Source organism: Toxotes jaculatrix, chromosome 18 (genome assembly GCF_017976425.1).
Source record: "Toxotes jaculatrix isolate fToxJac2 chromosome 18, fToxJac2.pri, whole genome shotgun sequence".
Classification (NCBI taxonomy): Eukaryota; Metazoa; Chordata; class Actinopteri; family Toxotidae; genus Toxotes; species Toxotes jaculatrix.
Genome location: NC_054411.1, coordinates 20,560,678 through 20,584,231, shown reverse-complemented (window position 1 = coordinate 20,584,231; position 23,554 = coordinate 20,560,678). Strand labels below are relative to the sequence as shown.

General features: G+C 42.0%; 2 protein-coding genes and 1 long non-coding RNA gene across 6 annotated transcripts; 2 read left to right on the top strand and 1 right to left on the bottom strand.

Moving 5' to 3' along the window:
- Positions 1-1,559: 1,559 nt before the first annotated feature.
- LOC121198227 (pyruvate dehydrogenase (acetyl-transferring) kinase isozyme 2, mitochondrial-like) lies at positions 1,560-10,827 on the bottom strand. The gene is made up of 11 exons (XM_041062213.1): positions 10,547-10,827; positions 9,557-9,698; positions 7,672-7,743; positions 7,392-7,579; positions 7,156-7,245; positions 6,257-6,334; positions 6,070-6,146; positions 5,565-5,663; positions 4,698-4,808; positions 4,494-4,607; positions 1,560-3,969 (listed from the first exon to the last, which is right to left on the bottom strand). The coding sequence occupies exons 1-11, from the start codon at positions 10,674-10,676 to the stop codon at positions 3,826-3,828; spliced, it is 1,245 nt and encodes a 414-aa protein (XP_040918147.1). The 5' UTR covers positions 10,677-10,827; the 3' UTR covers positions 1,560-3,825.
- On the top strand, positions 7,573-13,006 carry LOC121198229. The gene is made up of 4 exons (XR_005896332.1): positions 7,573-7,788; positions 9,560-9,714; positions 9,946-10,034; positions 11,877-13,006. It is a non-coding gene; the product is annotated as an uncharacterized LOC121198229 (long non-coding RNA).
- A 599-nt stretch (positions 13,007-13,605) lies between these two features.
- LOC121198226 (sodium- and chloride-dependent GABA transporter 2-like) lies at positions 13,606-22,207 on the top strand. Of its 4 annotated transcripts, none has more exons than XM_041062212.1 (15): positions 13,606-13,680; positions 16,297-16,431; positions 16,774-16,809; positions 16,958-17,095; positions 17,474-17,585; positions 17,710-17,842; positions 18,339-18,473; positions 18,647-18,750; positions 19,235-19,359; positions 19,479-19,591; positions 19,862-19,999; positions 20,123-20,225; positions 20,870-20,970; positions 21,229-21,399; positions 21,506-22,207. In XM_041062212.1, the coding sequence occupies exons 3-15, from the start codon at positions 16,785-16,787 to the stop codon at positions 21,623-21,625; spliced, it is 1,518 nt and encodes a 505-aa protein (XP_040918146.1). In that variant the 5' UTR covers positions 13,606-13,680; positions 16,297-16,431; positions 16,774-16,784; the 3' UTR covers positions 21,626-22,207. The 4 variants fall into 4 exon arrangements, with proteins under 4 accessions (XP_040918146.1, XP_040918143.1, XP_040918144.1 ...); XM_041062209.1 differs by lacking the exon at positions 13,606-13,680 and adding an exon at positions 14,591-14,760; XM_041062210.1 differs by lacking the exons at positions 13,606-13,680; positions 16,774-16,809 and adding an exon at positions 14,591-14,760.
- The last annotated feature ends 1,347 nt before the right edge of the window (positions 22,208-23,554 follow it).

The window sequence follows — 23,554 nt, the reverse complement described above, 5'->3', positions numbered from 1 at the left end:
AATCTCTGTCAGTCTTTATTTCGATCTTCTGGACAGTTACTCATCCGATCGACGTGCACTCATTTCAAACTCATGTTCATAATCAGTTCTGATAAAATTAGTAAGTAGTGTGTCATCAGTGTCAAGCTGATAAAACGATGTTGAGTGTGTTAAACAGAGTCCAGAGTCTCCAGAGCTCCAAATCAATGTTAGCATTGAACTAAAGTATAAAAGGGGGTTTCCTGTGATTTGTTTGTGTTAGATTTCATTGATGTGTCAGTAATCATGTACAAAGAGTGGAGATGTAGGGCAGTGTGCTGTAGCAGGGACCAGGTTCAGGTTCACAACAGAACTGGTTCGAGCTGGTCCTCAAGCTCTCTGACATGAACCCGCCTCAGTCAGATATACTGGGGACATTTGTGTGTTTGTGTTACGTGTGTGTGCACTGTTAATACTTACATCAGACAGAGGTCAGTGGTTCACTTGTGTGGTTTGGGGTTTGAATCTTGTTCATGGTCGATATTCAGCCTGAAACCACAGGACATTTGGACATTTTGACTTCTAAAAAATGAAATTTGAAACTTCAACTTTATAAAATCAAATTAATTCATGGCTGATGAATCAATAGCCATGGCTGGTTATGACAATTTTTTTTTCGGCAAATGGACAACTTGACCACAGCAGTTAGACCCAATTCATTTATTAACAACCTGTAAACATGCATCTGCAACAACTGCAAAGTGATGTCCTATTACTGATCTACAAAACAATGATAAATGATTTATGGGTCATTGTGTCAGTCAGAAGTTTAAACCAGAGAGGTATTAGATTCAAAACACAGTGCCATAGTTGTCAAAATTGTCAAAACTGACAGATTTTTACTTCAGAAACCAGGGGCGCCTGAAATAGCTCCTACTCTTGACAACTCTATAGCCACTGGGGCTAAATAACACATCACTGGTGTTGGGCGTTTCAGGGGATTTGTAACACTGCTTGGGTGGAGGCTTCAGTTTCTGATAATGGTGGATGCTGACCTGCTGTAATGTCATCTAAACCTGCAATCTTTATAGCTTTATTGTTGTTCCACAGGACCATTGTTATACCCCATTTGTCAGTCCAATCCATCATTTATGACCTAACGCTTTCACTGTTCAGCAAAACCAAGCCCAACACAGATACACAGGCCTACCGCGTGTTCACGGATGTCCCAGCAAACACTCCCTGTATGCTGGCCAAAGTCCGTGCACTGACCCTGGTACTCTTGTGAGCTATTCTAGGCCACCTACACAAAGAAACGCTCAGAAACATGCACAAATGCACGCACGTTATTGTACATCTTTTCATTGATGTTATGCAATTCAGTGTGTGTCCTGGTTTATTGCTTCCTTGTGCACAGTTCCCTGCCTGTGAGACACACACACACACACACACAGTGAGTCTACCTGCTGCTACAAACCCTGAAACATCATTACTGAGTCCACGCAGCTCCTGAGGAGCAAATACGCATGTTCATCACACAATATATAATCCAATTACAACAATAATGAAGATAAAAGTTGCATTAATTTCAGAGTGACTCATTTTTTAAAACCATTTTTCAAACCTTTTATTAAAAAAATAAAAATCCTCCATAATTAAGAGTTCACTTCAAATTTACATGAGAATACAGGCACTTCAAAGGACACAATAAAACAGCATCTGGGTCACACACATACTGTATGCTGTGAATAGTATACACACAGTGAATCACGATATACAGTATAACAGGGAGGTATTATTTTCACACAGTAAAATGCATACATTTCAGTCTGGACTCAACACAAGTCTTCAACAACACACTGATTGAGGCACTTTCCACACAGTGAGTTCAGCTAACTAATAGATAACCAATACCGTCAACAGAAGACATACTTACATAACTGTCTGTTGCTGACAGTGTTAGACTACCTGCCAAACACAAACCTTAATCCTTGTGTAATATCAGTAACTGGGTAGCCAAACACCTGTTCTGCCAAAAGGCAGGAATTCAAGAGAGGATTTACTTAGTCAGTTTGTTCAAGAGAAACTACATTAAATCAACACAAGCCTGCAAAGTATTCTCTCCCTGACTGATTCACACAAAAGCAAACCAGGGACACACAGGAGGGAATGTTTTGTTTCTCGTAACAAAAAAGAAAAAGAAAAAAAAGCACCTCTTAGTCAATGTGCACAGACATATTCTGTTTCTGAGGAAAATCTCCTGCTGGCACCTTGAAAATGAAAGACCTGACTGGCTGACAAGCACCCTGAAACACCTTTATTAAAAAAAAAAAAAATCAGTAATACAGATCACTAACATTTGGCTGCAATGTGTATTTCTTTGTGAAATAAGGCTTGGGATAATATCAAGCTGGAAGACACATGCACTGTTTTTTGTCCTAGACTTAACCAAATCCTTTATAACACACCACAGTCTCTTTCTTTCATCTGAACATCTTACTGCTGCTGAGATATATAAAAGCCCTTGGACCCATTCCGTCAGACATTATTACAATGAGAAAACATGCAGACTCAAAGTAAATTCATGCCAAAAAAAAAAAAAAAAAAAAAAAAAAGAGAAAGTATAATGGTACTTTTTTATGTTACATAATTATCAGGAACTCATTCAAATCAAATGTTGCCAAAGGCTGGAACGCTTACAATGCTTTAACAGAGTGGTTTTAAAAAATGAAGCCATCTTTTCCCAATATTCGGGGCCGACTGATTACTCACAAAGAGCTGTATTTTTTTATATAGCGTATTTTGGCACCTTAGGAATCAGTCAAAAAGTTTTGTGATTATTAGTTAATGGGCAGCCATTAACTTTGCTGACCATAAAGACAGCTTTGCTAAATTTAGCCAGCTGTGGCTAATTGACGTTAGCTGAGTGAAACTGCTAAATAAAACTTATGGCTCTTGTTGTCAATTTTCTCTCAGCACACTAGTAAATGTACTGTGTGTATAATTTAGATGTCAGATAAAATAGAGAGGGTTCTGTGTTTTGTGTTTTTATAGACATTAACAATCTAGCTAGCTGATCATTTTCAGACGAAGCTGCTAACAGCTAGCACCTAGCTTGAGTTTAATGACTGACAGCTGCCAGACAGTGAAACAGTTGCTGGAACTGCCCAAATGAAGCTTTAAGGACATCATATAGTTGTTTAAAGCTTCACTGTAAAAGTTTCGAATGTGGTGGTCCAGCATTCGGGGCTGTGAAGCAACAATCTGTTCATTTGTGAAGCTAATATTTGGTTAAAGAGCTACAGAGAACAGCTGCCTCTCTTACCAGCTGTTTGTTATTACTCAATGTGCAGCTCTTCATAACAAATAACACCCTTTTGTGCTTTGATTGATCACACTGGTTTTCAATTCACAATCCCAATATTGGTCAGAAAATGTCCACGATTAGATATCTTCCACAAATTGTTCAGCCCTGTACTGTATTCAGTTCATCTCAACATGTCTTTCTCTCTCTCTCTCTCTCTCTCTCTCTCTCTCTCTCTCTCTCTCTGTTTCTGGATGCAACCACTACATCTTTCTGTGTCCACCGTCTTGACTCAGAATGTCAACTTCCTTTTTCTCTTCCTTTATCTACAGCACACACGTAAAGAAAGCAGGAGGAGATGCAGGAAGAAGGTGCTCGCTCCAATTCCTAGACAGTCAGAACGTCGATGATGGGGCCTTCTCTTTCATCTCACCGGCCACTTTGAGTCACCTCAGCCCCCCATCCACTGCCGAGCTAACAATTCCGGTCCCACAATGCCCTACCTTTAAAGGACATTCTATGGTCAGTTTGCAAATGTTTGTTATATCTGGTCATTTAGTGAATCACTTGGCAGCGCGGTACACAGCCAAGTCCAATGGCTCCTTTGAGGGAATGCACCAATCGTCTGCCTCCAAACTCAGCTTGTAGTGACGCAGAGCAGTTTTGTTAAATACTGGCAGCCTCTCCACAGAGTCTGTGGACAACACCTAGAGACACAGACACAACAACAGGGTTTACTTACCACATGCTTTTTTTCCTGCTTGTCTATCTGAACTTATCTTGATCTTTTTCACTCTAGACTTGGGCCCTGGTCTTTGTACACGGCAAACCCAGTAAACTTGATTTGATAGCAAACTGACTGGCTCAAGCTGTTTCCGGCTTTCAAGGCTGTTAAATTAATCTAGACCTCTGATCAACAAATCCTTAAGCCTTGCCTCATTCTGAATAAAGCATTCAATACCTGTATGACAAAGCAGGCTTTACAATAAAATGTAAATCAGTACACAACAAAAAAACAAAGACCAATTCAAATTTAGCTTGGGCTACTATGAGCAAAAGAGGTCACAAATAAAAATATCTGACTGTTTTTATAAATAAAATATAATTTAAAAAAAAATAATAAATATGATATGGGCTCTCCAATCATGTTGCCTTTTTCAAAATAAGAGTTATTCAAGGTAACTTAACCCAAGATTGACATATCTAACACGTGTTTGTATCTGTATATTACCTTCAGGTGAATGACAGCATCAGTGCCGTAACCCTCCATCGAGTAGAGCTTCAAGTCTCCCTGGAAGTAGCGAGCGTAGAGCCGAGAGATGGGCAGACCATAGCCAAACCCAGCCTACATGAATACAGAAAAACACACACATTAGCTCTTCTCATGTACTAATATTGTATTTGAATGTGTTGTTTTTGTGTGTGATCTACTTACCAGTGGGGCTCTGTGTTTGTCTCCTAAGGAGGGTCTGGGTGCTGTGGAGTACATGTAGCTGAACAAACGCTCTGTCTTCTTGAAGGGGACGCCGCCTCCTCTGTCACTCATCTGGTGAAAGACGGACACAACAGAGAGCTTAACACAGAAGCGAGGGCTCGGCATAAATATGATGATGAAGGTTTGGCGTTAGGTGTGTGTGTCTCCAATTTAGGAGCGGAGTAAAGGTTGCAGGTATCAGCTAATAGTGTGCTGTGTTAATCCTGTCTAAATATGGCTGCTTGGTGTGCCAGGAGCCAATGCTGTCAGTGAATGAGCTCGGCATCTGGGCGGATTATGATGCTTTGATGATAATGAGGGTTTATGAGGCTTATATAATCTAATTAACCAGCTGAGTGGAGGTGAGTCTGGGTAACAGGAACAATGGGGCAAAGGCTGGAAACACGTCATTTCCAAATGAGGACAAGAAGAAAATAGTCTCTTTCTTTTCATAGCTTTTTTTTTTTTCTTACACCCAGTAATCACCTTAGTGTATACATGATGGATTTGTAACATACTTTAGTATGGCTTCACAGGATGGATTGCTGTGCTTTTTAAAGTAAAGAAGTTCATTTGTGCCAACTCAGGTTCTGTTCTTAGCTTACGTATTCTTCTTTCATATTGTGATAAAACTGAAAAGTTTAGTTCATGTTGTGCTGCATGTTTGCTGGTGCGTTGTAGAACTGGAAACGATGTGTGAATCCTTCACAAAAGGTAAAAGCAACCAAAGAGGAAAAGTCTTTCAAATGCTGCTAATTTAACGTTTTTCATGTTAATTAAACATCTGATGATTCAAGAGTTTCTGCGCTTGGCAGAGGAGTTACTCACCTTGATCGACAGGTCCTCGCCACCGAGGGCGACCATAACTTTGATGGGTGGGAGGGTCCTGCTGGCCTCAAGGTTCTCAATGGTTGCTCTCATGGCGTTCTACAGAGAGGACATGGGAAGGTTTATTAGCTTCTGAGTAGCCAGTAGGCTGGAACCCAAACTAATCCATGAATCAGTTAGTTCACTGAAAGAGAAATCAACTATTTTAATAAGTAAATAATAGTTTTGGACATTTTCGAAGCAGAAATGTCAAAGATTTGCTATTTCTAGCATCTCAGATGTGCGGACTTGGTGCTTTCCTTGTTTTACATGGTACTAAACTGAATATATTTTGGTTTTAGTTGTTGGTCAGCTAAAATAAGACATATGAAGCCTTGACTATGGGCTTTCAGTTTCATCGCTACGATAAATGAATGATCAATTCATTGTGAAAATAATTGTTTGGTTAAGTACTCCTCTGGGGGTGTACATTTTTTGTCTATGCAGCTGCTGTATTATTTATTACCTTGAAGAGTTCAAAGAGCATGTGGTACAGGTGAGATGGGATGTATGAAATCTGGATGGGCTCCCTGATGCTGTTGGCTGGGGGAGGAAAAAGAAACAAAAAACTGTCAATGATCTGTAGACACACACATCAGCAACTGGTAAAAAATGTGTTTTGTCCGTGTTTTGCATGTGTGTGTGTGTCTTACCATTCATCTGCCTCAGCTCCAGCTCTGGTGCTCCCAGGTAATACTGCTCACACAGCAACTTTGCACTTTCATAGGCATCTAGAGAGAAAGAAAAAAACAGTTCCATTCTTTGCCCTGCATGGAGATGATAAAGCCGACATAAAGATAAACAGATGCGATGAATGCAAGGTCATCATCAGCGTAATCACGATAAGTGTGTTTGGATCACAACCAGCAGCCCTGACTCTGCCCACTGACCGAAGAAAGACCTAAAGCGGCAGCCGGCCAGCTCCGCCCCTGCTTCACTCGATGCCGTGAGGAGTTTTTATTCCTCATCAGAGATACAAAAAGTGAAACGGACACTGAATTATGAAAATGGTAGTGGAGTTATGGTGTCACTGTTTTCTTAAATAGAACGCAGTTTGTCTTTGAGATGAGCTGTTTTGGCAGCCATCATGCCAAAAAGTCCCACACTGTTCTGTTTTTTTGACTTCATGACTGACGACATATCAGGGCTGGGTAAACACACTGCAGGTCCCTGCAGCAAAAATGAAGTGTTGGGGACGCTATTGGTCCCCTGTTTGATGTTGTCAGCTTGTGCTCTTTGATTTTGTCACAGGCATTAATATACATCAACAGTCAAAATGTTTTAGAACACCTTCATTTTTCCAGCTGTTATCATGTTTACATAATTCAATGTCAGAGAATTAAATGAATAAACTAATATGCAGTGACCCTGGGACCTATAAATCTGGGGCCCTCAGGCACTTCTCCTACTTGGTCATTCAGCCTTGTGCCATATTGGGTAATGGAATAAGAACAAGAATCTGTTGATGTATTGTCCCTGTCAAAAGTAAAACAGTGGTCAAAACCACCTGTGACAGCCTCTCTCTCTCTCTCTCTCTCCTGTTTCTCCTTACCTCGTACAACCTCTGTCACATCACACATAGAGTCGATGCAGCCAATGGTGTTAGGGTGGGCGGGGTTTGTGTTTCCGTTGAAGACCAGAGCTGCAAGAGAGAAGAGAAAGAGGAAATTGGTTATTACTCTTCCTCCGCCTTATATACAATACCTATTTACAAACTGCCTGTGAGTGCGGTTGGAGGCAGAGGCTGGTATTTGGAGTGTGTGTGTGTGTGTGTGTGTCGCAGCTCACTGTGTTGGTTGATGAGCATGCGGATGGAGATGCGGCTGGTATAGAAGCGATCCAGGAAGTACTGGATGTTGTGATCAGTGACAGCGTCCTGCTGGCCAAAGGCGTCTTTGTACTCGATGACTCCCTGAGCCATGGTGGGGACCACCTCGTTGTGCCGGTTCCTGATGGCCTCCAAGACCTCCACAAACCTGGAGAGGACAGGAAGAAGGCAGGGGTGAGGTTAGAGAAGAAGAAAAGTGAAAGCAATGTCCAGATCTGTCCTGTGCTGTGTTGCACTCACGTCTCGAGGACTCTCTGATCGTCTGGGTTCTTGTCCAGAAACTCAAGGATTTCCAACAGGCTCTGGATGTACCTGAGAGTGTACAAACACAGGAGAGTCCTTGACTGCTACAGCATGGTAAACACACAAGTGTGTGTGTATGTGTATGTGTGTGTTTATATATATATATAAACCTTGCTACAGCTGGTTTGGTCAGTACATTCCAGTGGGAGACCAGAGGGGCGGGGGGGGTGGAGGAGGAGGAGGAGGGCACAGACAGGAGAATGTAAACACCACCATCCATCACCAATCCTGACATGTAGCGTGCAAGTGTGTTTGAACGCAATTCAAGGAGAATAACTCCGATGTGAATCCTGTTTCCTGAGATGACCCACGTCCTAGCAGACCACAAACAGCCAGTCGCCCGCTAATCAATTAGTCCTGCGTGCTGTTTGTCATTAGAGACTGATGGACAGTGAGCAGCACGCTTTTTCGTTTTACAGCATATCTGCTCTGTAAATTCATGGCTGAGCCTGTTCACCTACAAGCATTAAGCTCTGAGAGAAAAGGGCGCAATCCTAACATCTGGATGTTAGGATTGTATGTATATTTTAAGATCCGAACAGCGTCACTGCGGCTTCTATGTCTGTCTCAGTTCCCTACCTGGAAGTCTAGCCATGTTTACAGAACCCGATCTGAGTGTGAGCTGACTGCATGCTCACGAGGTGAATCTACGAAAACTTTCCAGAAACTTCATCAACAGGTGGCGTCCGCGCTGCTAATCACGCAGAGCATCACGTTTTCCATCGGCGAACCTCTTAGCTTTGCTATTTTGGAAAACTAAGCCTCTGTGTCTCGGTTAAGTTCCATCACAATAATAACAACTGCACTGCAGAACGTCTGTAATTTGTCTTGTCATTCGCTCTCCAGCTCTGCTCCCCCCTTTTTTTTCCCCACACACACAAAAAAAGGAAAAATCTAGGAGTGTGTTGAGAAACAATTTCCAGAGAGCAAATTCCTAGAAAGACAGATGGAACAAATCTTGCAGTAGCCTCAAAACACTGAGGACTTTTTTTTTCAAGTCTCAAGTCAAATGTCTCCTCTCAGAATGAAAGCGTTCAGCACTTCATATCAAAAAAAAAAGACTACATTCACAATTCTCTAGCTTTTTTTTGTTAAAGCTTATGGGTCCACTTTGTTAAAGTGTCTGATTACATGAACCGAGCTCGGCCTTTTAGTACCGTCCATAGCTGCACACTTTTATCGTGAATGACGCTGAAGCTTGTCTTTATCGCTGTCACTCAACAGTGAAGCTGCTGTTCTGAACATACTGTTCCCCTCAGCTGCAACAACAAGCGAGTCAGGATGAGGGAAACGAAGAAGAAGGAAGGCGGGGAATAGAGGAGGAACTGGGACAAAGTTCAGCTGCCTTCCCTCTCCACCCCCCCGCCCCCCCCACCAACCATTTGATTATATCTGGGCTTACAGTACACTGTTGGCCTGCTATTCATAGCAGCTGGATTAAAAGCCTTGCAACACTTAAAATGAGGAACTAAAGTATAGAAGAAAAGAAGGGTGGTGGGAGCGGTCAGAGCACTGCCTCTGCTCAAATAGGAGAAAAAAAAAATATCCAAGGATGCAAAGTCACTTGTAATTTTAAAATGAACAATTTCAATGTTAATGTGTGTTTTGAGGATGTTCTGCGCTCAGCTTCTTTTAGATACACAAAAAGAAACAACAGTATTTTTTACCTGAGTAGGATGTGCTATGACTTAGAGGTCTGTGCTGGATAGCAGTGATATAACATAAGGTCAGTCAGTAAATCAGTCACCAGTTAATCGTGCGTTCTGCTAATCATTCAGTCAATCATCCAGTGAGCGTTCAGTGGTCCGCTGCTATTTCTCACCAGGTCTGGAGGAGCTGGACGGAGGGCGTGGCCAGCAGCTTGTCAGGCAGGAGGTTGATCTCCTTCATGATGTTGGACAAACGGACAGGGAGCTCCTGGCGAAGGAAGACAAAGGACGTGCGCTCGCAGGCATTGGTCGAACCTGGATGACAGAACAGGTCAAGATTACAAATCAGTGCACAAGGTCACAAACAAAGTTATTACTGCTTTACATCATCTGAACTCAAGGTAAACCTGCATTAGAACACAACTATGTGACTGAGCAGCAGTTATTGAGGTGGTGAGGGGAGTAATTCACGTTTTTCTTTACACTGGTGCAACTTGTTTACCCCAATTTGAACATTAAACATTTAATTTATTTCTTTTACTTTTTTCATTTTACCTCCTAGAGGCAGCTGAAGCAAGTTGTGAGCCCAACACTGAAATATCATCACATTGATATGAGAGCTTTTGGCATTCATCTGTACATCAGGTGAATGTAAGTCTAACATTTCCTCCTTTTTAGCTCTGTTTTTGGTCACTACCGACTCCCAAGGGAAATATCTGGCTATTTAGCTGCTAAACACTCCAGTATGTTCACCAGATGTCGTCATCATCAGTTGCTGTCATTGTCATTGTTGTCCATCCATCCACTGCATTATCATGAGCAGCAACAGTGTTACTACCACAAGCATCGTGACTGAGCCCTGAGAGCTCACAGCAGACTGGCGGTGTGTAACTGACACCTCTGTTTTCTTTCAGCGATGAGTTCAGATGGTGAGATCAAGGTTAGGAAACCTTTAACTGAACTGCTAATGGTTTTAGCCCCCTTCCTGCTCATAAGCTGCAGTACACAAAGATACAATTCAGCCTCTGAGGTTTTAGACATGAAATACCTCTTCCTTCAGTCTTATTCCTGATCCAATGGAATGTATACATCATAAAGAAAATAATAGTAAAGAAATGAAGACAAGTTGTAAACAGACTGATACAGATCAGAGTAGCACTCACCAAAGTCCAGGAACTGCTTCATTGACAGAGGAGATGGGGAGAACTTGGAGAAGTGGTCTATGTGTTTGGGCACGTTGGCCAGAGCTGCAGTCTTCATCAGAGAGCGCACAAATTTCATCTTACTCGTCATCCTCAAAGAACTAACTGAAGAATTAACCAAAATTTAAAAAAATAAATAAAAAGGGATATAAAATCCTCTGGCGTGCAAGGTTGAGTTGTATTAAAATGAATAAAGATTATGTAGTGTGGTCGTCCGGGGGCATCCTCTCACCGTTTACAGTCTGCAACTCCGCACACGAGGCTGTTATTTAACAGAGGACGTCGGCCAATGGCAGAGGGCGGGTGGGCGCAGCCAGCGAATGGGATTCAAGGAATCCCACCTACTTGTACTCTAGGAAGATAGTAAACAAGGCGGCGTGTGTATGTGTGTGTGTGTGTGTGTGTGTGTGTGTGTGTGTGTGTGTGTGTGTGTGTGTGTGTACGTGTGTGTTGAATGGGTGACCCGGTCACATGGAGTTTTACATAACGTTTCCTCTGCCTGATAAACAGCTCGGGCAGAGAAGTGTCTCTGTGTCTGCTGTCATCACATTAACGCAGACTGTAAAAACAGAAACGCTGTTGGCACAACATGCGCTCTATGGTCCAATAGTCAGTACAGTTTCTACAGAATGAGTGTAGCCACCTGGATGACAGGGTTGTGTACTGATAGTACCGATCAGAGGGGCTGAGGAGGGAACACAGACATGGAGACCAGAGCGGAGAAGAGGGAGCAGTGGAAGAAGAAAAGAGAATATATTCTGGCAGCAGCAGCAGGCAATGTTAGTTAGTGAATGTCGAACACAGTCTCACATGCGCACATTTATACTTTACGCATCCATGCAGAGGGAGACAGAAAGACAGAATCAAAAGGTTATATATATATATATACAAAAAACTTTTTATACCTGTACACATGACACTAATGTCGTACCATTTGTCTTACGGCCATGACTACATGTTTGATGTGTTGTTGTTGTCTATTCAGACAAAACCAATCATGTTGTTTAGCTGTTAAAGCAATGACTAAGGGTTAGGTTAACCAAAGAACATGCTGGTCATCTAAAATGCCAGTTTACAAATATCAATAAACATTGAAAGTTTGCATCTTTGCCTCATGTTTAAGGATTTTTATTTTATTTTTTAATGAAAAAGGTGGTTAGTCCATTGTATAGGCCATGTACACTAACACGGTCTTTTTTAAAGCTTTGGACGCCATCTAGTGGACAAATACTGTAACACCCTTGATTTTATAGATTCATTCATTCAATTTTCTACCGCTTTAATCCGTCAGGGTCGCGGGGGAGCTGGAGCCTATCCCAGCTGACTATGGGCGAGAGGCGGCGTACACCCTGGACTGGTCGCCAGTTAATCGCAGGGCTGACACACAAAAACCACACACGACCTGCTTGTGCTTTGTTGTTGACTTCATTTTCCAGTAGAATTATTGGGAGCTGTAGTTGCAGCTGTTTGTTGCGATTGTATTTTCATATTACAATATTTTACTGTAATATTCGCAATACTGTAATTTAGCATTCTGCTGTGAAATTGATATTTGCACAGTAAATTACTGTGAACATCGTTTTTGCCCGAATTTCACAAAATGTCACTGTATGTTTGCACCATAGACTTTAAATACTGTATTCACACCATCATTTGTGATAACACAACATATTACGGTAAAAAATTGAATCGCGCTTGCACCGCCTTGCATTGTGGGACCAAAGCAGAGCAGCGGTGAACCAGGTGCGCTTGGCGCACATATACCAAGAGGAGAGCAAAGAGGTGAGGTGAACGTCATATAAGATATTAGACAGTTTGTTATGACTTGGTATTAGGTGTGTGAATTAGTACATGAACGAATGAATTCATTTTTTATGGTCTCCGCATGTTGATGGGAGGGATAGTTAGAGGAGCTGAGAAACTGCGGTGAATTAGCCGCGAATTAGCTTAAACGCTAAGTAGCCCAGTGACTGAAGCAACCCCACATCATTTCCAAGCTTTGAAGCTTTGCCACACAGGCAAGTAACTTATACCATTGGGAAGCTTAAATTATGCTCTTTCATTTTATGAGTATCAGGTGTCGATAGTTTGTGAGTTAATTGACCGCGAAGATGCAGTGAAGTAGCCACGTATTAGCCGCGAATTAGCGTGAACGTGGATGGATAGCTGCTGCAATGTAAGAGCATCGCTTACTGTATAGTGTATGTGTTAAACATTTATATCCAGACATGCAATATCATATTTCATAATATTATACTCACATTTTTTTTCTATGTTTATGCCCTAAAAACTGCTATTAAATTATCTTTGGAAATATGAAAACTGAGTTTGATTCGATGGCAAATGTCATTCCCAGTCTGTTGTTGTTGTTAGTTTAGTATTTTCTACTTGTTCTATTTATCTACTTGTAATAAAAGATAAAGCGAGTATGGTCTTTGTTTTCTTTGTTTATTGTGGAGCAAATTCAAAGCACGTTTGTGTAGTTGTGTTAAAATCACAGAGGAAAAAGTCAAATGTACCATATTTTATTTAAATTGTAACTTGTTACTGTAACGATGTAAAAATACTGTAATCTACAGCTAGCTGTGAAGTGACAGCAAATAGCTGTAATTTTATTGGAAATTACTGTGAAATATTCACAATAACTTACTGTGAAATATTTACAGTACAATACTGATATATTTCCTGTAAATTACTGTGAAAGTAAAATTATTAGCCAGTAATTTACTGTAAATTCACAGTGGAAAAATGTAACATGTTATTATACTTGACAGTGTTTTCTTCAATTTTAGCTTATTTGTATCTTGTTTTATTTTACTTCTGAAATGCCGTGTATTTAGTTACATGTTTTGTCTCACGTACAGCACTTTGAATTCCCTTCTTGCTGAAAAGCTAAACAGTATACTAAATAAACTTGCCTTGATGTCCAGGATGCCCTCCAGCTCTCAGAGAGCCCAGACACTGGCCTCCATGACCACAGAGTACCAGGCGAGGTTCCGCCCTCCTCAGTGCTACACTACTTTTGTCACAACCTCCACGCTGAAAACCCCTCACCAGGCACTGAAGGGGACGAGTAACAAGGTGACCGCTTTTAAGTAAGTTCTTTGTCACTAGATACATGCTTGTATGAGTATGTTGAAAGGAGAAATAGGGGGATATGACGAGTTTTGAATTTCCGTAGAACTTATGAAGAATAAACCAGATACTTTGCAAAGATGTATATGAGTTCTATATTTCAATTATAGAATTCTTAAAGCAAAAATGACAAATTTCACATCATAAGTCTGTGTCAGCTCATTATTTATCATTAATTTTTATTGTTATTCATATACACTGCTCAAAAAATTTAAAGGAACACTTTTTAATCAGAGTATAGCATCAAGTCAGTTAAACTTCTGGGATATTGATCTGGTCAGTTAAGTAGCAGAGGGGGTTTTTAATCAGTTTCCGCTGCTTTGGTATTAATGAAATTAACAACAGGTGCACTAGAGGGGCAACAATGAGACAACCCCCAAAACAGGGTTGGGTTTTTCAGGTGGAAGCCACTGACATTTTTTCCCTCCTCATCTTTTCGGGCCGGTTTTCACTAGTTTTGCATTTGGGTAGGGTCAGTGTCACTGCTGGTAGCATGAGGCCATTAATAATGACAGTCCAGTAGGTGGCAGCAGTAGACAGACTCCTGCTTATCATGTCCCTTCTTGGTTAACTGCCATAGCTTATCTTCTACTACACCTACTGTACCAAGCATCAAACTCTTAGTACTTTATTTAGAGTGTGGGATTTTAAATAAAAAAAAAATAATAAAATGAGACAACACTGGTCTCCTGGAAATATCACAACAACTTTGCCAAAGCAAATGCACTTCCAAGAACATCACAGCAAGGTAACCAATAACCACTTGCTGAACTTGATAGACTTGCCGCACTTCCACCTATTGCCATGGCCTTAGGTCCAATAGTCAGTACAGTTTTTTACAGAATGAGTGTGGCACCTGGGTGACAGGGGTGTGCACTGATAGTAGCAATCAGAGGGCTGAGAAGGGAACATGGAGACCAGAGCGGAAAAGCGGGAGCAGTGGAAGAAGAAAAGGGAATATATTCTGGCAGCAGCAGGCAATGTGGTGGGACTGGGCAACTTGTGGAGATTCCCCTACCTGTGCTATAAGAATGGAGGAGGTAAGCTGGAGTAGTTAGATACCTGTACCTTTCATGATCACTAATGGGGTAAAGTTAGTCATTGTTACATTTTTTTTTCTCATTTCTCATTATGTTCAGTTTGTCTGTTTGCGATTTTTTTTCCAAGATACTAATCCATGGCTTAGGTAGTATACATTTAATAGCTAAATAGCATACTCCAGACATTTTACAAATAATTTTCCAAGAGCAGTAATGCAGCATCTCTATAAGAGAGAGGATAGTTTCTTTCCCCAGGCTGTGGCTCTGATGAATATGTGACTGCTTTTTCTCCACTACCTCCTTCAGCATCTTTCGTTTGCACAACATTTTTCCACTACCTCATTTCACCGTCTCTTTTTTTTATGTTTGCACTATAACCTGCACTATTTTTCTCAATAGTCTGAATATATATTTATAATAGTCTGAATATATATGTATAATAGTCTGAATATATATTTATATACATGTAAATAGTTATCTTCTGGAAAAAAAAAATTGCACTACCCACATTCAGACTGTCCCATTGCACCATCAGTAACTGGAAAAAAAAAAAAAAATTGTTCCGTTGGTTGTGTGTTGTTGTTGTTGTTTTTGTTGTTGTACCGCATGAGAGCAAGAAAAACCGGATTCAAATTCCTTGTTTGTATGTACAAACTTGTATGTACAAACTTGGCCAATAAATCTGATTCTGATTGTGATAAGAACTAAGCTAACCCAGTTTGGTCGGCCCACATTGATTATGCGTTAGCCCACATTTTTCATGTGAGTAATCAGAGATACAAAACAGTTACCTGTTTTCTCAAAACGACTGCCAGCTCTTTTATTTTTTTTTTTTCACCTGGATCATTAGAAACTTTTCTTGGATCTTTCCCAGGTTTCTCAGCCTTAGGCTACGCTCCTAGCTGCTGCTAACAGCAGCTCTCTGCTCACAAGTGTAATTTCTACAGCTGCTACACACTCCCCCTGGTTACTACTTCTGCTCTTATTGCCGCTCATATTGGAATTATCTCAACCAAAGAAATAAAAAATATATATAATGCTGTGCTTCAGTGCCGGCCCAAGGTATAAGCGAACTAAGGGCCCCGTGGCCACTAGGGGCCCCCAATAGCAATTAACTTAAAAAAAAAAAAAGAAAAAAGTAATTAATTATTTTTTCCATGTGTGAGTGATGTTGATTAATATATTATCAAATGTACATTCTTGTATAAAAACCAATATTTGATAACAGAGTGTAGTTTCAATACTGCCTCGCTGCTTTAAATGTCAGAGCCCCTCTAGTAGCGTGCAGTGCACCCAACCGTGCAGTGCGCAGTTTTACAAGTGTATTCATAATGACAGAGTACAATAAGTAGAGTACGTTTAGGTGTTTGAATGATCAATAATCAGTATTATTGGCTATTATTAAACTCTGGTGTACTGCAAAATACATTGTGCTGATAGGCTTAATCAGCATTGTGTTAGCTCATTTGCGAAAGTCACTGCTGTCCCACACACTTTGTCATCAAAAACGAATGTTGTGTAATTCTGTGTGTGCAGGCGTCTTCCTGTTGCCTTACTTTTTCTTTGCTGCGCTGTGTGGCGTGCCACTCTTCCTGCTGGAGACTGTGATTGGTCAGTACACACAGGAGGGCGCCGTCACCTGCTGGACCAAACTCTGCCCACTGGCACAGGGTAATCAATCATTTATGGTCAGCAGAGTCATAGATCCAGACTCTGTGATAATCATACACTGTGTACATTCTATGTCTGTTTGTCATTGAACACACTGAGTGTTCAAATCACATTAAAGATGGTATTAATCAGAACTTAAAATTACTTTCAGTGAGTTAGGGTTAACACAACAATAGTAACTTCCAACAAACCAAGACGACATCTTAAAATGTCTTGTTGACCAAGAATTTTAAATATTCCAACCGACCAAGTTTCGGTTTACAATCTTATGTGACTAATCATTGCAGTTCTACTCAAGCATTTCCATTTTCCCATCACTAATTGATACACTTTCACTGGCAGAGTTCTTTCTGATGTTGACTTTATGGATTAAAAAAGGTGAGACTTGAAACATTTCATATATATTTACACACTAAAACGCGACAATGAACAAACAGTGCCTGGAAGATCCTGGGCATTCTCACGATGCTGTGGCTGTCATATGTCTCTGTCTCGGCTTAAACTGTGGTGTGTTTTCTCCCTCCAGGAACTGGTTTTTCCTTGATAATGATCCAGCTGTATTCCAGAACCTACAGCATTATCCTGGCCTGGGCCCTCTTCTACCTCATCTACTGTTTCCAAGACCCTCTGCCCTGGGCTACCTGCAACAATCCCTGGAACTCGGGTCAGCATGGGTTTTTCCACGGATATGAGCTGTCCAGAACTCTCCTTTCAGACATGTGTCACCTTAAATGAATCTGATGGCTGATCACTTTCAACATGGCACAAATCTAAATGCCGTCAGATTATCGTAAATCTTCAAAAGGCATAAAAATAAATAAATAAAAATTGAAAACCTGGTCCTAAACTTGTAGATTTGTAAATTTGGTGGCTGTGGGGCAGTTGGATGGTACTCGGTCTATCAGAAGCTCAGTCTAGCTGCTATGGCAACCAGTGTCAGACTAGTTAGGTGCCAAAAAAAATATGAGCCAAAAATTAAGTCATAAAAAATGTTTGTATGTAAATATCACTTTCTGATGGTTGTTTGCTTTCCTATCAACAGACAGATGTGTGGACCTCATCTCAGCTAACTGGACTGCAGCACACAGCAGCAACATGACAGTAAACAGGACGTCTGGAAATCTCACCAAGTCTTCAGTCTCCGAGTTCTGGGAGTGAGTCACTGTTATCACACCAAGCTTGTTATAAATCAAATGTATAAAGTAAATATATATATAAAGTACATTCTGTTGTTATTTTCTTGAAGCCCACCACTGACTGTCTGGTGTTCTCATACAGGAGAGGAGTGTTGTCCATGTCTGGGGGAATAGAGGAGGTTGGGACGGTAAAGTGGGAGCTGCTGCTGTGTCTCCTGGCCTGCTGGGTGGCCTGCTACTTCTGCATATGGAAAGGTGTCCGCTCCACAGGAAAGGTCTGTGACCACACCTGGCCCCATAAAATTTATTCAGTACTGTTTATTTTCATCGCCAAATGAGTTTTGGAGGAAATGTAGTCGATAGTTAGGTTTACAAAAGGGACTCAGTCATTGGCGATCTGACTGTGATCCCTGCATCGCTGCTATGGTTAGGTTAGGACTGCAGAAGGACTTGGTTAGAATTAGAGAAATTTGGAATTTTGTCAGGAATTTTGTGGAAATATCAATACTGATGTCTGGATTTTCTGTATACAAGCAGTAACCAAGTCAGCTTTATTGTCAATACTGCCATATGTACTTGGACATACAGAGGATCAAAGTTATGTTTCTCTCAGACCCACAAGATTGAGATAAGTAAAAAAAAAAAAAAAGTGTTTGTGAAGTTTTGGAAACACAGTCTTTGGGTCTGCATGGTTGAAATCGCCCGCCGGGATTATGATGCAGTGACTGCATGTGGCCCTGCAAAATGTTAAATAACCACTCCCAATTTTAGGTGGTGTATTTCACGGCTGTGTTCCCCTACGTGATGCTGGCCGTCCTGCTGGTCCGGGGGTTGACGCTGCCGGGAGCCTGGCAGGGTGTGGTCTACTACCTGTATCCAGACCCTTCTCGCCTGGCAGACCTTCAGGTGAGACACTCAGGAGGACAGATCGTGCAGCTTTATGATTACCATTTTTTAATGGTTTATCTTGAATGTTGGACACACCAAGCCGGTTATCGCTTGCGCACACCCTGTCACACTGCTGTGACAGTGATGACCTTATTACACATGTTTTTTTTTTCCCCATCTTTGTTGATCAGGTGTGGATGGAGGCCTGCGCTCAGGTCCTCTTCTCCTATGGTGTTGCATCAGGGACTTTAATCACACTGGGCAGTTACAACAAAGTCAAGAACAGCTGTTACAGGTGAGCTGTGTGATCAGTAGCGCCCATATCCATTTTTTTTTTTTGCGCTTGGTTAAGGGATCGAACCCGTGACCCTCCGAATTGAATTGAATAATAAGATAACAACACACAGGACGTACATTATCAGTCAGGAAGAATCAGGTATCTACAAAGAAAAGTAAACCTTTTGTTTGAGTTTGGGTGAGTTTTTCCATCTTGTTCTTCTCATTCTGATGCACCTTTTGTCATTAGTGCCCAACTCCACTCTGCAGGAGTGGGTGTCGGCCCAAGTCTTGGGCAAGTCACGCAAATAAGATACTGGTACAGTATATTTCAACGTGTTTGGCAAACAGCGGTTGTTCAGTGTCTGTCCAGGTGTGTGAAACTGAGACAGCAGGCGGAGTTTAAATGTCTCTTTTCTCTCCTTTTTTGTTCTGCTCTGAATGCTAAGCTGTGTTTGTGTGTGTGTGTGTGTGTGTGTGTCTGTGTCTGTGTGTGTTTGCAGGGATAGCCTGTGGCTGTGTGTGCTCAACAGTGGCACCAGCTTTGTTGCCGGCTTTGCAGTCTTCTCAGCTCTGGGCTTCATGGCCCACAAACAGGGAATTCCCATCAACATGGTTGTAGAGTCAGGTATGATTGAAAGGCCAAAGCTGCTGTCTCTGTGATGTGACAGTCAAATTTATTCACCCTCACACACAAGGCAAAGTGGCGAGGGTGACGGTTCAAACGTCCCCTTCTGTCCCTTTCAGGTCCTGGCCTGGCGTTCATCGCGTTTCCTCAGGCTGTAGCCATGATGCCCCTGCCTCAGCTGTGGGCCGCCTGCTTCTTCATCATGCTCATTCTGTTGGGCCTGGACACACTTGTAAGATGAAGGACACTGTTGGTGTCCTGCACAAAGGACAGACTGAAATATCTTAACTATACAGTGTATATGACCTTTATATAGGCAGTGAACATTTGTGGAAAGAGCTGAAACAACAGCAGTTGGGAGAAGGTCCACATCAAACGTACGTTGGAACGCTATTGTGGCATGAGCCAAGCACATTACCATGAAAACAGAACACTGTGTGCTCCGCTACATATGGAGCGATAAAGAAGGCCCAGTCAGACTCCCTCTCTCTTCTTGTGTTAGTTTGCAGGTTTGGAAACGATAACGTCATCGCTGATCGACATTTTCCCCCGGCGCATGCGCAGACCGTGGCGCAGAGAAATCTTCCTCGTCTTCTTCTGCTCTGTCTGCTTCATGCTACAGATCCCTCTCACCGCTCAGGTGCTACACAGGGGTGCAACCCTCACTCAAATACCATATAGTCAAACACTGCAACCGGACTCCCACGGTGGAGGTTATTATTTTACTGACAGTAAATGTTTGTCCCTGCTCTTTGTTCTCCAGGGAGGAGTCTACCTGTTCCAGCTAATTGATTACTATGGGGCTAATGGAGCATGTATATTATTTGTGTCTGTGGTCCAGTGTGTGGCTGTTGGGTGGGCCTTTGGTAAGTGGTATCAGTTCTGTAGTGTGTGTGTGTGTGTGTTCTGTGTGATCTGTCTAAGATCTAGTGATTCATCCAAACGCTGTGCTACAGGAACTTTTCTTGGAATCTCGAAATCATTTTAGGAATTCAGACACCCTATGTGTGTGTTTTATTTTTTTTTGCTGAGGAACCACGGTCTAAATTTCAGCCCAGAATCTCCAGGAATTATGTTCATATTGGACTATTGGAATTACAGCTGGTTAGCTTAGCTTGACGTAAAGACTGGGAGCAGGGGGAAACAGTTACCCTAGCTCTGTCCAAAGCTAATAAAAGCTACCAGCACCAAAATCCCAGCCCAAAAGACCACATTGCAACTCTTCTTGGATTTTATTTGGGGGGGTTATGTTTTTCTACATGTTAGACCATTTGGTGGCTGGGAGCAGTGACTTCCTGGAAGCTTCACTGGTTGTCTGGAAACCTCACAGTGATGACAGGACTGACTGCACCCTGCCAAGAAACTGTCTGACACATAAGACCCCTATAAAAATTACCACAACTTTTCATTTTACACTGGTTACAGGCCAGTCCATGTGTCTTATGTCTTCTGTCTAACAATAGTCTGTCCTTTTAACCTGCTACCGTACTCGACTGTGTTCATGGTGCAGGGGCTGAACGGATGCGTGACGCAGTGGAAGCTATGACGGGACAGAGGCCGTGGGTTCTTTTCAAACTGTGCTGGCGTTACTTCACCCCTCTGATCTGTACGGTGAGTTACACACTAATTTAACAGCCATGTACTTTCCTCCAAAACCGGTTTGCATGGACGCTTTCTGATTGCAACATTTTCATCCCCAGAAGGCTAAAAAACCTGTGTCAGCTTGCATTTCAGAACCCATCGTGCCTTGGTTTACGAGCAACACAATCCTAAAACTAAAAGCCAATGCTACAATAAAAGGCTCACTTCCGCAAAGGAAGAGGAGACTTTGTGGTCTTAGTGCATTTTCTGTGTTTTTTTCCCTTCTAGGTTTGCTTCATCTGCTCCTTTCTGGACTACCAGCCCCTGACATCCAGCAGGGGCTACGTGTACCCAGACTGGGCCTACCATCTGGGCTGGGCCATGGCCCTCTCCTCTGTAGTTGGACTACCCATCTGGGCTATCGGCAAGATCTGCCTCATCAAGGGCACCCTCCGACAGGTAGCAGCACCAACACATCTTTGCCTCCCATCAGCCCAGTATACAGTATCTTCATCTCATCCTCATTCTTTGTTTGTCTAATCGTCTCATTTTCTGTCCACACCAGCGTCTGTTGGTCCTGTGGTATCCTGCCAGTGACCCTGGTGGTTCCACAACAAACAAAAGAAATCTGCTCAGTGAAACAGAGATGAAACCAATGTCGGCTCCTTCCCCTGACATGTTATGAGTCAGCGTGACTACAAAGACTATGAAAAACATCCTTATATGATATCTTTGCATATGATATGAACATGATGTAACAGTGTGATGTAGGTGTGCGATATGAGCATCACGTAATGTTTTCATTTTTTCCAAATGGAAGCAGAAGTTGTGAACTTTATTTACAAATTAAGAAAAATATATTGTAAAAATGCTGAAGACTTTTTTAATTGGCGATGGTGAATATAGAAAACGAAAGTGATGGATTCTGTGAAGTGAAGACAGAGAACAGCCTTCTGAACCGACACAGCTAACATCCCCTGTCTGTGATTTTCCCGTGTAAAACAGGAGACACGTCTTCTGTTCATGTGTGTGACCTGATTTCTCAACTAGGTCAAACAGCAGCGCCACCACCACCGTGCAGGCGGCCATGTTTTTCACGAACCATTAGCCTCTGTACATACTGGGATGTATGCATTTGTGAGAAGGCGATGGAAGGGAGAAGACTTTATGTGGTCAGCGTATCAAAACACGGAGCTGAGCTGAGGCAGTGCTCAACATTAGTAATGGTAGCTTCATCATGAGTCATGCTAGAAGTCAGTTCAAATTCTGACAGGGCTGATAGCAAGGCTGTAGATTCTTAGTGCCTGGATGCTTTTGTATCCATAAACCCATCAGCTCAAGGTAAGAGCAGAGAGTGGCAGCATGTGCCTGAGCCTATTACAGCACAGTGGCCACATTCAATATAACACAACCACGTACTTCATACATACTGGCCCAAAGAACATTTTCCTGTACCTATTTATTACAATGAAACAGGTATGAAATGATGAAAACAGTTTTCTGAGTCTAACCAACCCTCTGAAATCACTGTCAGAGTTTCATCTATTAGGTCAAATCAAATTTGGAAAGGCTTGAACCTGGATGGGTGAATCCTAACCCTGCCTTTGTCTGTAGAGGTTTAGAATAGCTATGGAATAGAATATAATTTATTATAGATCTTTGTAAATCTTTTTTCATTGAGAATAATATTTCTTAGTGTTTCTCTTTAGTTTCAGTTTGGATAAACAGATCCTTTAAGATTTGATTAAAAGCAACAGTTAGTGTATGAGTGAAACGTGATGGGCTGTGGGGGAAAAAAAAGGATGCTGACGTGATTTCGAAGTGGACAGGACCGCCGGGGGAGACTGACAGGGGTGGGGAGGAGGAGTGGGGACGGGATGTGCAGAGGATGCTCGGTCAGACGCAGTCGGTGTGTGTCCACGCGTGTGTTTGCGGACCAGCAGATGTGTTTACGCGTGGACGTGTACATGTGCGTGTGGCTGAGCCTGTGTCACAGTGGAAACTTGTGACTGGGGAATGGAACAGAGTCGCACAGGTAGAACACAGGTGCTGGGTCAACACGCAAACTACACCCCCCCCCCCCCCCTACCCCCGCCCCGCTGCTGTTGATCCCTTCTTTTTGTTTTCGAATGCTTTCCCTTGCTTACATTCACTGACAACTATGAGCTCATACATTCATATTGATGCATAGACTGAAACAACAGAAGGCTAATTTCTTTTCCGTTGGTCAGATCTAATCAATATTCTAATATTTAATCAACATTCTAATGTGAATTGTATATCTATACAGCTTGTCTAACTGGCCTCTGGTTTGTCAGATTCCTGTCAGAACAGAATGTGTTGTGTATTTCAGATGCACCTGATGTTATTCCTGTGAAGTTATTGTTTAACCTCTCAATTAATTACTAAAAGAATCTATTACTTTTTTAAAACCATTACTGGTTTTACTTGTGTTTGGTTTTAGAAAGGTGTTTAAAAAAAAACAGGTGCTACAACCATGGTGGTATGTTCACCACCATCATCATGTCAAACCTCTTCTTTCCCTCTATCTCTCTGTCTCACGCTCACAGCCCCCCCCCCCACCCCCTCCTTCTGTTGACCCTGTCTCACTCCA

Excerpts from the sequence above, each read along its gene's own strand:
- LOC121198226 (XM_041062209.1), top strand. The coding sequence starts at position 14,631 with ATGGAGACCAGAGCGGAAAAGCGGGAGCAGTGGAAGAAGAAAAGGGAA. Across the intron at positions 14,761-16,296 it reads GTGCTATAAGAATGGAGGAG|GCGTCTTCCTGTTGCCTTAC; the intron begins GTAAGCTGGAGT and ends CTGTGTGTGCAG. Across the intron at positions 16,432-16,773 it reads ACTCTGCCCACTGGCACAGG|AGTTCTTTCTGATGTTGACT; the intron begins GTAATCAATCAT and ends TTTCACTGGCAG.
- LOC121198227 (XM_041062213.1), bottom strand. The coding sequence starts at position 10,676 with ATGACGAGTAAGATGAAATTTGTGCGCTCTCTGATGAAGACTGCAGCT. Across the intron at positions 7,580-7,671 it reads GATCAGAGAGTCCTCGAGAC|GTTTGTGGAGGTCTTGGAGG; the intron begins GTGAGTGCAACA and ends TGTCCTCTCCAG. Across the intron at positions 7,246-7,391 it reads CATGCTCATCAACCAACACA|CTCTGGTCTTCAACGGAAAC; the intron begins GTGAGCTGCGAC and ends TCTCTCTTGCAG.